Source organism: Schistocerca americana, chromosome 8, assembly GCF_021461395.2.
Source record: "Schistocerca americana isolate TAMUIC-IGC-003095 chromosome 8, iqSchAmer2.1, whole genome shotgun sequence".
Taxonomy (NCBI): Eukaryota; Metazoa; Arthropoda; class Insecta; order Orthoptera; family Acrididae; genus Schistocerca; species Schistocerca americana.
The window spans coordinates 466,080,624-466,094,541 of record NC_060126.1 but is presented as its reverse complement, the minus strand read 5'-3'; the positions used below and the strand labels follow the sequence as shown (position 1 = coordinate 466,094,541).

General features: G+C 38.4%; 1 protein-coding gene across 1 annotated transcript in view; it reads left to right on the top strand.

Moving 5' to 3' along the window:
• LOC124545274 (X-linked retinitis pigmentosa GTPase regulator-like) overlaps positions 1–11,079 on the top strand; it is a 340,423-nt gene extending 329,344 nt beyond the window's left edge. The window contains exon 15 of the mRNA XM_047124156.1: positions 9,780–11,079. Within this exon, the coding sequence (XP_046980112.1) occupies positions 9,780–9,803 (24 nt within the window). The 3' untranslated portion in view covers positions 9,804–11,079. The remainder of the gene's footprint in view (positions 1–9,779) is intronic.
• Positions 11,080–13,918: the final 2,839 nt, after the last annotated feature.

Below are 13,918 nucleotides of genomic sequence, written 5' to 3'. Positions count from 1 at the left end.
GTATCCTTTCTTTCAGGAGTGCTAGTTCTGCAAGGTTTGCAGGAGAGCTTCTGTTAAGTTTGGAAGGTAGGACAAGAGGTATTGGCAGAAGTGTAGCTGTAAGGATGGGGCATGAGTCGTGCTTGGGTAACTCAGTTAGTAGAGCACTTGCCCGCAAAAGGCAAAGGTCCTGAGTTCGAGTCTCGGTCCGGCACACAGTTTTAATCTGCCAGAAAGTTTCATATCAGCACACACTCCGCTGCAGAGTGAAAATCTCATTCTGGAAACTATCCTTTTCATTATACTATAACAGTCCACTGTATAATAATATCAAAAGTACATAAGTAACATCTCCTTGCTTCAAAATAATTTAAAGAACATTTGTGTGGCACTCTATTTTAATGTATACAAGAATTTTTTAACGTATGCAAACTAAAACTTTTATGTGAAATTCTCATGTTGCACGGCGAATTGGCCTTTTGATCATTTCCTTATTTTATGCAATCTTTAAGTTGTTACTACGTCACCTATCTTTAAAATCTACTGCAGCAACATAGATATTAATTTAACATGCTAAAGGAAAAATAGTGCACAACATTTCAATGCTTGTAAAGCTTACTAATACTACTGTATTGTTTTACTTGTGGATGTTGTTGTGGTCTTCACTTCAGTGACTGGTTTCGTTTGTAGCTCTCCATGCCAATTTTTCCACTGCTAATCTCTTCATAATGATTGCGACGTGCATCGGCCTGAACCTGCTTGTTTTAGTCAAGCCTTGGTCTCTCTCTACAGTTTTTACCCATTCAGAAGTGTCGTATAACTCTGTCCCTTCTACTCAAGGTCTTTTTTCCCCAGTCTGATTCATTACCCCTTCATTAGTTTTTCTACCTGTCAATATAATCTTTAGCATTCTTCTGAAGCATCACATTTCAAAATCTTCTATTCCCTTTCTTGCACTGCTTCATGTTTCACTTCTTTATAAGGCCATACTCCAGACAAGTACTTTCAGAAAAGAACTTACACACACTTAAATATGTACTAAACTAGTGACTTTCCCCAGCTTCCCATAGGTAGCATAAAGTATCTACTGCTAGATTAGCGTCTGCCATAGCAATAATAAATTATGTACACAAACCTTCCTCATCAATCAGTCCATCTAGTAGTGAAAGACATATCAAAATCCCTAAAGCAGTTTCTAAGATGAACTTTCATGTACAAACAGAAAAACATGGCGGGTCCTTAATTGAAATTATGTACAGATTCTGGTCACACATTGCTGCTCTTTTGTGATACAGCAGCTGTTTATTGCTGTTCTTGCCAGATGTTGCCTGATCTCTAGCTGATCAGATCATAACTCCCATCACTGCCACGAGATGTCACTCCAAATGCCTATTAGATATGAAACAGATAACAATACATACACTATGTGATCAAAAGTATCTGGATGCCCCCAAAAACATACATTTTTCATATTAGGCTCATTGTGCTGCAATCTACTGCCAGGTACTCCATATCAGCGACCTCAGTAGTCATTAGACATCATGAAAGAGCAGTATGGGGCACTCTGCGGAACTCGTGGACATGGAACGTGGTCAGGTGATTGGGTGTCACTTGTGTCATACATTTGTACACAAAATTTTCACACTCCTAAACACACCTAGGTCCACTGTTTCTGATATGATAGTGAAGTGGAAATGTGAAGGGACACACACACAGCACAAAAGCGTACAGGCCAAGCTCATCTGTTGACTGACAGAGACTGCCAACAGTTTAAAAGTTTTGTAACGTATAATTGGCAGACATCTATCCAGCCCATCACACAGAATTTCCAAACTGCATCAGGATCCACTGCGAGTACTACGACAGTTAGGCGGGAGGTGGGAAAACGTGGATTTCATGGTCGAGCGTGTGCTCATAACCCATACATCGTGCCGGTAAACGCCAAACAACACCTCACTTGGTGTAAGGAGCGTAAACATTGGACGATTGAATAGTGGAAAAATGTTGTGTGGAGTGACAAATCATGGTACACAATGTGGCGATCCGATGGCAGAGTTTGGGTATGGCGAATGCCTGGGTGAACGTCATCTTCCAGTGTGTATAGTGCCAACAGTAAAATTCGGAGGTAGTGTTATGGTGTGGTCCTGTTTTTCATGGAGGGGGCTTGCACTCCTTGTTGTTTTGCATGGCACTATCACAGCACAGGCCTACACTGATGTTTTAAGCACCTTCTTGCATCCCACTGTTGAAGAGCAATTTGGGGATGGCGATTGCATCTTTCAACATGATCGAGCACCTATTCATAATGCACAGCCTGTGTCGAAGTGGTTATACGACAATAATATCCCTATAATAGACTGGCCTGCACAGAGTCCTAACCTGAATCCCACAGAACACCTTTGGGATGTTTTGGAACGCCGACTTGGTGCCAGGCTTCACTGACCGACATCGATACCTCTCCTTAGTGCAGCACTCTGTGAAGAATGGGCTGCCAGTCCCCAAGAAACCTTCCAGCACCTGATTGAACATATGCTTGCAAGAGTGGAAGGTATCATCAAGGCGTGGTGGGTGCCACAAGCTTGTAAGACATTTTCAGCCAGGTGTCCAGATACTTTTGATGACATAGTGTATATTACACATTCATCATTTCTATAATAATAAATTCTATGTACAAACCTTCCTCGTGAATCGGTCTCTCTATTAGTGAAAATCTTATCAAAATTTCTGCACTAGTTTCTGAGATTAGCCTTATACAAAAAAACATGGTGGGGAACTTTAATTTAGTAATGTACATAGACATAAAAGTCACTGCCAGAAAAAAATTAGTACACCCTTTTAAAGTTTTCCAATCCAGTAAAGATTTATTGTTGTGCCAGTGCATATGGAGTACGTGAAATGATTGCATTTACAGATCAATAACACAAGCCGTTTTGAGGTACCAGGTACCGAGCAATGCCGAAACTCCCATATTAGTACTTGGTGTAGCGTCCACAGGTGACAATGCAGGTGCTGACTGTAGTATCCATTCAATCATACAGATGGCAAATACTGTCCTGAGATACATGCCTGCTTGACCTGTTCACGTAGTTCTGTAAGAGTTGTTGCCTGAATCACTTTTTGTCCCATCGTATTCCACACATGCTCGATTGGAAACAAGTCCAGAGATCTTGCTGGCCAGGGAAGTTCCTGCACATCTTGCAGAGTATGTTGATTTTCAAATGTTGATTTTTCACAGGGAGTTTATGGCCAGCATTCACTTTTCTGTTGCAAGAACTGCAAAAAAAGACCCTAACAACATTCTGCATGCACTGAGCTCTGGCAAAAAACACAAGATCTGTAGCTTATCGCACCCCAGACCCTAAGGCCTGAGGGTAGGAACAGTGCGTCTTGGACGAATTCACTCTATGAGATAGCGCTCACGAGGTCTACATTGTACACGCAAATGACCATCACTTGCATGCAGGCAGGATCTGCTTTCGTTGCTGAAGATTACTGTGCACAGTTCCATCTTCCAAGTGATCCTCGACCAGTCAAGCTGTGCACGTCGATGCTGTGGCGTGAGTGGAAGATGAGCTAGATGTGTGCGTGCCCATAGCCGCACTACCAATAACTGGTTTGCAACAGTTTGTGTTGATACATCTGGGCTCACAAGCCCTTTAATCTGTGCTGTGATAACTGTATAATCTGCCAATGCTTCTCTTACACTACAATGATCCTGGTGGACATCTGTGCTGCATGGATGTCCAGAACCTATCTACAGGTGTGAGAAAGTTCACATGACCACTGATACCAGCATCGTTGCACAACTGACACAACATGTCCAACTTGAGTGACAATTCTTGGAAATGACCATCCTGTCACTCATCAGGCCACTATTTGAGCCCTTCCAGACTCACTCATTTCACTGTAGGAAGCACGAGTGGGCCTCTGTGGCATGGTTTCCTGCTTCCTTTACGTGTGTACTCCACAATGAGTCTTCTAGATGTGTTCATTCCCTATTATAGTTTAGACTCATGTGGCGCTCTGATAGCTATGCCTCTAAACTATCTGTTGGTGGACAACATTGAAAACGTTATCAGCACATCTACTATTCCCCAGGTGGCATATACTGTCATTGGATCAAAATTGACTTTGTCGTTCCAGGTATACTAACTTTCTCTGGCAGTGTTTTTCTCTTTTTCAGAAACACTTTTCCTGCTATTGTCTGACTGCTCTTTATATCCTCTCTAGTTCATCCATCATCAGTCAGTTTCATTGCTGCCCAAGTAGCAAAACTCATCCACTACTTTTAAAGTCTCATTTCCTGATTTTATTTCTCTAGCATCATATAAATTAAATTTTACTACTCTCCATTAGTATTATACTTTTGCGGGTATTCATTCTATAACCTCTTTTCAAGACACTATCCATTCCATTCAGCTGATCTTACAAGTCTTTTGACATCTCTAACAGAATTAAGACGGCATTATTGTACTCATCAGCACAGATAGTCTATGTATTGACAAGTATATTCTATGTTTCTACTCTTTCCACATGTAAGCAACTTGTCCACACATATGATACATGTACATAATAAATAAAATTAAAATAATGTACGTTACATCAATGATATTCCACATGCTGTAGGATAATAGCCCCCTCATTATAAAGTACGCTAATGATAGATTGGGCATGCACTAGTACAGTAAGTCTGAATATAGAGGTGGAGAACTTCATAGATAGAAAGTGCAGGCTCATTTCAGGGATATAGTTTAATACCTGATCCAGGATAAACCAGAGTATTTCATATTTAATAAGGTGCATCATATAGGGAAACTCCTGTGGTATTGTCATAACAACATTTCTGGTAATTACATTTTTGAGTCTGTGCACAGGTAACAGCTCTCAAGGAAACATAAAATTGTTCATGTGTGTAATACAATAACATCCACTCTGTATTCATCAACTCCTTGCCAAAATGCTGAAACCACAAGAAATATGTATTGTGGCTTAGTATATCCTACTCTGTCATACAGAGTAGTACTGCCGGCCAGTATCTGCCAAACTTTGCTGAAAATGGTTTCTATTTAGCAGAAGAGAGCAACGAGGATTGTAACAAAGGAGCATCTAGGCACATCCCATAGAAATCGATTCATGAGCTTTAATATTCTGACTTTGTTTACTATGTTTTCTATCAGACCATAATGTTAGTAGAAGGAAATATGGAAATAGCTACTAGGAACTTCTTGATTCATAATAACGAAACCAGGCACAAATCAGCTTTTCACACAGTCAACAGAAGATGCATTGACAGAAAATTATTGTGATGATGAGTGAACATAATTCGTTAGCAGATGAACTGAAAATACTGACTAAAGAAGCTTTTAAAATATCGATTAAGTAATGAGTTATCCCAAAATCTGTTTCATGGAAAAACTGAAAATATTGACTAGAAAAACTTTTAAAATATCAATCAAGTAATGTCTTATCCCTAAATCTGTATTTCATGGAAATGACACAAACAGAAATTTAAGCAGTAGCATCAACCCCCCCCCCCCCCCCCCCCTCCCCAAACCATGGTCCTTTCTGAGATGGGGTGGCTTGCAAGTGTCACTGATAAAGGTAGCCTTACCCTGCTGCAACCACAATGGAGAGACATCTCTGGAGCACCCGGACTAACCTATGGTTCCTGACGAAGGGCAACATCCTGCATAATTAACTAATTTGACACTGTAACATTAGCCAAAATGGCCTTGTGTGTTGGTACTGTGAATGGCCAAAAGCATGGGGAAACCACAACTGTTATTTTTCTGTGGGCATGTAGCTCTACTGTACAGAAATAATGATGGCATCTTCTCAGGCAAAAATTCTGGAGGTCTAATAGTCTCCCAATTGATTCTCCAGGCGAGGACTATTTGGGAGGATGTTATCAGGAGAAAAAACAAATCTGGCGTTTTACAAGTCAGAACATGGAATGTTAGGTGCCTCAAGAAGAATGGGGGGGGGGGGGGATTGAAGTGCAGTAGTGCAGTGGCGGAAAGAATAAGACTTCTGATCAGGGGAGTACAGGGTTATAAATATAAAATCAAGCAGGTGTAATGTAGGAGTGAATCTAATAATAAATATGAAAATAATAATGTACGTAAGCTATATATACAAAGGTAATACCCGCCATAGTAGTACAATTTTATGTACCAGCTAATTCCAGATGATGAAGAGATGGAAAGAATCTATGATGAGATTAAAAGAAGTATTCAGATAGTTAAGGGAGACAAAGATGTAATTATGATGGAAGATTGAAATTCAGTGGTAGGTAAGGGAAGAGAAGGAAAAGTAGTAGGAGAACATGGACTGGGGAAAAGGAATGAAACAGGAAGCTGCCTGGTAGAATGGTGCATAGATATTAATAATTTTTGCTAACACTTGGTTTAAAAATCATGTAAGAAGGTTGTATACAAGGAAGAGACCTTGAGTCACTGAAAGGATTCAGATTGATTATTTAATGGTAAGACAGAGATTTCAAAATCAGATTTTAATCTATAAGACATATGTGGGGGCAAATGTTGACTCTGACCATAATTTATTTGTTATGAACCGCAGCTTAATATTGAAGAAATTGTGAAAAGGTAGAAAATTAAGGAGATGTGACTCAGATAAACTGCAAGAACAAAATGTTGAGAGTTTCAGGAGGAGTGTTAGGCAATATTTGACTGAAACAGGGGAAAGGAATGCAGTAGAAAACGAATGGAGAACCCAATAGATAAAAAGATTGGCCCTAATAGAAATACTTAGAAACACAGGATTTAATTGACAAAAGAAAAAAAAATATATAGATGCAGCTAGTGAAACAGGTGAGAGGTATTACAGACATCTAAAAAATCTGTCAAGAAAGTACAAAGTAGTGAGCAGGAATGGCTACAGGACAAATAAAAGGTTGCAAAAGCATGTGTAACAAAGGAAAAGATAGATGTCACCTGTAGTAAAGTTAGAGAGACATTTGGAAATAAAAAGAGGCAGCTGTATGAATATCAAGAGCTCAGATTGCAAGCGGTTACTGAGCAAAGAAGGGGAAGCTGAGAAGTGGAAGGAATACATAGAAGGGTTATACATGGATAATGAAAATGAGCTGGGAGATATAATACTGTGAGAAGAATTTGACAGAGACTGGAAGTCGAAACAAGGCCCCTGGTGTAAATGAGATTCTTTCAGAATTACTGAGGTCCTTGGGAGACCCAGGCATGTCAAAACTATTCCATCTGGGGCACAAGATGCATGAGACAGGCAGACTTCAAGAAGAATCTAATAATTCCAATCCCAAAGACAGCAGATGCTGACTAGTGTAAATACTACCACACCATCAGTTTAATAAGTCAAGGTTGCAAAATATTGACTCGAATTATGTACAGAAGAATGGAAAAACTGTTAGAAGTAGAGCTCCGGGAAGATCAGTTTTTGGTATGGAGAAATGTGGGTACACGTGAGGCAGTATTGACCCTAGAACTTATCTTATAAGATAGAGAAAGGAAACCTATGTTTATAGCATTTGTAGACTTAGAGAATGCTTTTGACTATGTTGACTGGAATACTCTCTGAAATTCTGAAGTTAGCAGGGGTAAAATACAGGGAGTGAAGGCTATTAAAAGTTGTACAGAAACCAGACTACAGTTATAAGAGTCTAGTGGCATGAGAGGAAAGCAATGGTTGAGAAGGGAGTGTGACATGGTTGCACCTATTGATGATGTTCTTCAACCTGTTCATTGAGCAAGCAGTAAAAGAAACCAACGAGAAGCTTTGGAAAGGTAGTTAAAAGTTCAGGGAGAAGAAATAAAACCTTTGAAGTTTGCCAATGACATTGTAATTTTTTCAGGGACAGCAAAGAACATGTAGAGCAGTTGAATGGAATGGATAGTGTCTTCAAAAGAGGTTATATGATGAGCATCAACAAAAGTGAAATAAAGATAATGGAATGTACTGAAATTAAATCAGCTGATGCCAAGGAAATTAGGTCAGGAAATAAGGCACTAAAAGCAGTAGATTAGTTTTGCTATTTTGACAGCAAGACAACTGGTGATTGCCAAAGTAGACAGGATATTAAATATAGGTTACCTATAGCAAGAAAATCATTTCTCAAAAATAGGAATTTGTTAACATTAGATTTAAGTTTTAGGAAGTCTTTTGTGAAGGTATTTGTCTGAGTGTACCCTTATACAAAAATTTATCTCAGACAAAAAAAAGAGTAGAAATTTTTGAAATGAACTGCTACACAAGAATGCTGACAGTTAGATGGGTAGACCATTCAGCTAATTAGGAGGTACTGGGTCACATGGGGCTAAAAAATGAAATATATGCCACAACTTAACTAAATGAAGGGATTAGTTGATAAATATCCTGAGGCATCAGAGGGAGGTCAGTTTAGTACAGGAAGGAAATGTGTTGTGGTCTGCTTTGTAGAAGGAGAGCAAAACATGCATACAGTAAGCAACTTCAAATCAATCTAGGTTGCAGAGGGTATTCAAAGATGAAGAAGCTTGCAGAGAATAGATTAACGTAGAAGCTACATCAAACCATTCTTCAGACTAAGTATCACAATGGCAACAACATACCAAAGTGAAAAGTACTCTTATTATTATCATCCATTTAAGGTTCTGCATGCTCAGAAAGAATTGATTGTGCTGCTAAAAATTGATCACACAATGTGTCAAAATTAATTGTACTTGTGAAGCCATCTTGTAATAATGATATGATATTTTGGACAATGGAGTAAGTGAAGGTGTCATCTCACATTTGTCTTCCAATTAGGATTTTCCATTATCATATACAATTAGGTGACAAAAGTCATTGGATACCTTGTAATATTGTGTCAGACCCCCCTTTGCCCAGAATAGTACAGGAACTTTATGTGGCATGGACTCAACAAGTTGATGGAAGTCCCCTGTAGCAATATTGACCCATGCTGCCTCTATAACCATCCATCATTTCTATTTGATGGGATTCCTGTTGGGCAATCTTGGTGGTCAAACCATTTGCTCAAATTATCCAGAATGTTCTTTATACCAATCATGAATGATTGTGGTCTGCTGACATGACGCATTGTTATCCATCAAAATTCCATCACTGTTTGGGAACATGAACGTCAAATTTTGCCACACTGTCCTAACGGATACATACATCATACATCCCACATTGGTTTCTACTGTTATTTCATGCAGTGATGCTTGTCTGTTAGCACTGCCAACTCCACACTAAAGCTGCTGCTCTCAGTTGTTGTGTGCAGGCTGTTGGCCACTTTGTTGTCTGTGGCGAGAGGTAATTCCTGAAATATGGTATCCTCAGCATGCTCTGGAGACTGTGGATCTCAAAAGATTAAAATCCCTAATGATTTCTGAAATGGAATGTTGCATGCGTCTATCTCCAACTACCATTCCACATTCGAAGTCTGTTAATTCCTATCATGCAGCTATAACCACGTCAGAAACCTTTTCACATGAATAACCAAGGTACAAATGACAGCTCCGCCAGTGCTCAGCCCTTTTATATTTTGTGTAAGTTATAACTACTGCCATTTCTGTATGTGCATCTCACTATCCCGTGACTTTTGTCACCTCAGTTTAAAAACAGTTTTTATTGATAACCATGACACATACATTTTTTTAAGCAGAAATTAATGTGTATGGTCACCACATGAATCTATTTAGGCCTACTTCCGTAAGTATCTGTGGAGGGGAGGGGGGTGCATTTGTAGCATTATTACATTTCTCATTGTGGTACATGATGTACTGTGGAATGTGTACCTCACTAACTGGTAACTTCTTATTTTCCAGTCAAAGGCATGCCTCATTCTGTAGAAGAAATCAGCTTACTAAAAAGGAGAATTCTGGAATTATTTTGGAAGTATGACAGCTGTTTTTCTTGATTTTACGGTTTTTTCCACCTATGTTGTTCAGGAGCCTGGACCAGAATGATGTGTAACACAGATAAAATCCAGGCAGAAAAAGAAATACACTCTTCAATGTTTGTTATATCTAGTCATTTCTTATTGTACTCTTTTTTTAGATCAACATATCAGTGAAACATATTTCCTGTTGATAATATTATCTGTAACATGGTTGTAGCTGTTAGTTACCTTTTCCTCAAAATTTTGTTGGCTGTATTTACATAATTTTCTATTAGAATAATATCTTTCCAACTGTGGCCTTACCATGTGGTTTCAATTGTGAAATATTTTTGATATACATGCAAATGAAATTAAATTACTTTTTCGATAATATTTGTGTGTAAATCTGAATTACAAATATTGCTCAGTGGACAAAAAGAATTAAATTTTGAGTGACATAATGTGCTTGTAATTTATATAATAGTAGTTCAAAAATAATTACCATCCGAACAGACTCGGAGAGAGAAGGAGGTACAGTAAAATATCTCTGTTTTGCACTTTATAAGAGAAGTTTATGTGCAATAAGAAATTTACTTTTTCCATTAAGTGATAAGGTTGTGTAAAGTAAGAAGTACTTTGAAACCAAAGTTTCAGCAGCTATAGATGAGGCCACATATGCAGCCCTGTTTTCCCTTCTTCAGGTTTATTCTTATCCCATAATTCTTTTGTGGACATGCAGAGACACATGTCAGTAGTTTATCTATAAAAATATTGTTTTATATGTGTGAACCCTTTAAAACAGACCACTGTTTAATAAGATGCTGTATTATATCAAGTGTGTGTGTGTGTGTGTGTGTGTGTGTGTGTGTGTGTGTGTGTGTGTGTGCGTGCGTGCGTGCGTGCGTATGTGTGAAATTATGTAAGTGCCATTTATTTTGTGTTGTGGTCTTAAAATCTTTCTTGATGCAGAACTATCTCCATATGCATTAAAAGTTACATCTCTCTCTCTCTCTCTCTGTACACATTCCCTCCATCATATAATTCCTATTGAATGAAATCATAGGAAGAGTATCCAGTTCTAAATAAAGCAATCACTCTTTCTGTGTGATACTGTGAAGCAATATCAAATGTTTGGCTGTGATAATGCCACCAGTATTTTATATAAATCTTTTGTACAGCTGGGATGTATCATTTTCTTATTGACTGTATTTTACAAATATTGCACATTTTAAGAACTTTGTTTAAAGTTGTGTTTTTTTAACCTGTGTACTTCTGCAATAAATATTTTGTTATCCAAGTTGACTGTCTCTTCAAATACCTCCAAGTTTTTTCCCCCAGTGTGTTCAGCTACTCATTTCAGAAAAGATCTGTATATAACCTAATTTATTTATGTACTTGACATTACAGTATGTTGTATACCATTTCCTTCACTCAGAATTCATTAGCTATCTCTTAAATATAAATGATGTAGCATGTAAACTTGTTGTCGCCAGTTAGACACAGTACAATATGTGTAACACTTACCAGAAGACAAAATATTGTAACAGTAAATTTGTTGTTTCATTTAATTGTACGAAGTGTTAAAGACTCTCACAGCTAGTGGGTCTTTCTCATCCTGTGGACTGCCCCAATGTACTCCCTTTATCTCTGCGAGGGAGGAGCTAATAGTCTCGAAAGCCATGGTAGTTTTTTATACATTTAACAGTAATGGAAATTCCTAACTAGAACATTAGGCAAAATAAGGGAAAGGCAACAACTCACCTATAGCAATTGATGTGTTGAGCACAGAAACACATAACAGAAAACAACATTTATTTTAGTTTTCGAGCACTAGTTCTTTTTCTAGCTGAAGTACACACATTCACACACACAACCATACAGACACTCAAATGCACACTCTTACGGCCACGGCAAGACTGGTTATTGATACTCGGGGAGAGTGTATGGGGAGAAAGGCAGGTCTTTTGACAGATCACTCCACAGTCGCTTGACAAGAAAACTTTCATTATTTCGACCATTGCCTTGAATGTGGTGATGAAAGGGAAGCAGTCGTTGAAAAGGGAGTGAGACAGGGTTGTAGCCTATCCCCAATGTTATTCAATCTGTATATTGAGCAAGCAGTAAAGCAAACAAAAGAACAGTATGGAGTAGGAATTAAAATCCATGGAGAAGAAATAAAAACTTTGAGATTTGCTGATGACATTGTAATTCTGTCAAAGACAGCAAATGACCTGGAAGAGCAGTTGAATAGAATGGACAGTGTCTTAAAAGGAGGGTATAAGATGAACATCAACAAAAGCAAAATGAGGATAGTAGAATGTAGGCGAATTAAATCAGGTGTTGCTAAGGGAATTAGATTAGGAAATAAGATTCTTTAAGTAGTAGATGAGTTTTGCTACTTGGGGAGCAAAATAACTGATGATGGTCGAAGTAGAGAGGATATAAAATGTAACTGGCAAATACAAGTAAAGCAATTCTGAAGAAGAGATATTTGTTAACTTCAAGCATAGATTTAAGTGTCAGGAAGTTTTTTCTAAAAGTATTCGTGTGGAGTGTAGCTGTGTATGGAACTGAAACATGGACGATAAATAGTTCAGACAAGGAGAGAATAGAAGCTTTTGAAACGTGATGCTACAGAAGAATGCTGAAGATTAGATGGGTAGATCACATAAAGAATGAGGAAGTACTGAATAGAATTGGGGAGAATAGGAATTTGTGGCACAACTTGACTAGAAGACGGGATTGGTTGGTAGGACGTGTTCTGAGGCATCAAGGGATCACCAATTTAGTATTGGAGGGCAGCATGGAGGATAAAAATCATAGAGGGAGACTAAGAGATGAATCCACCAAGCAGATTCAGGAGGATGTAGGTTGCAGTAGTTACTTGGAGATGAAGAAGCTTGCACAGGATAGAGTAGCATTGAGAGCTGCGTTGTACCAGTCTCTGGACTGAAGACCACAACAACAGGACCATCCAATCATCGTCAAAAGCCTTACAGCACATTCCAGGTGTCTCATAAGCATATTTTTGAATTTTGGGCTGTAGCACAGTGACTATTCGTGCACATGACAAGGCATCTGGATACCTTAAGACCATCCGATCACCATAAAAAAACTTACATTTGCTGTAAGTTTTTTATGGTGATCGGATGGTCTTAAGGTGTCTCATGAGTGTATTTTCAAGTTTCAGCCTGTAGTGTGGCGTACATTAATGCTCGTGATTAGGCATATGGCTCTGTTACGATCACCAGATTGTCAACAAACCATTACAGGAAATTCAAGGCACCAGCTTCAAAATTTCATATCAAAAGACTCAAAATTGCAGCCTGCAGTGCCCGTTCCTGACAAGACATTTGGATATTGCAGTAGATTGCCAGGTATGAACTGCCCTTAAGAAAATGACATATCTTAGAACATTTATATAACATTGAGTATATAGGCTGTAAGAAAAAAAATTGCAGTCAGTAGAACTTACTGCTTTGAATCAGACACTTAGATGTCAGAAAATTAAAAAAAAGTGTTTCCAGTTTGATAGCCGATTTCACATAAGATAGAAATGAATGCTATTAGAATTTTCCTATCAACTCAGTTTTGTTACCATGACTTATGAGATGTTGCAACCCGAGCAGACTTGAACGTGGTAAATGACGGTGAACGTTAATTTAGCTTCCCCTGTCAGCTCAGTTTGAACAAGCTCAGTTTATGTGAAGCAGACTAACCTGGATTGAGATTATTATTACTAACTCGAGTTGAATGCATTGCACCGCAGGCTGTGCTGAGTTATGTTTTGTTTCGCGCTCATTTGGAGCTCACCACCACTTCTGCATCAACTGAACCCAAGTTTATCAGAATCAAATGTCTTCACTACCATCAGCAATCGTCACGAACTGGATGTCACTGACTATGATTTTTTTGAAGTGCAGTAACTTTTGAAGAGGTGTTTTATTTTATCTAAGTTTGTGAAGAGTTTGAAAAGTGTTATTTATTATATTACTTTTATTGAGTGTGAATGAACAATGCCAGGGCCTAAAAAACTTTGCCCAGTCTGGGAAATTTTTGATACGCCTATAGATGGAAAAGAGAGTG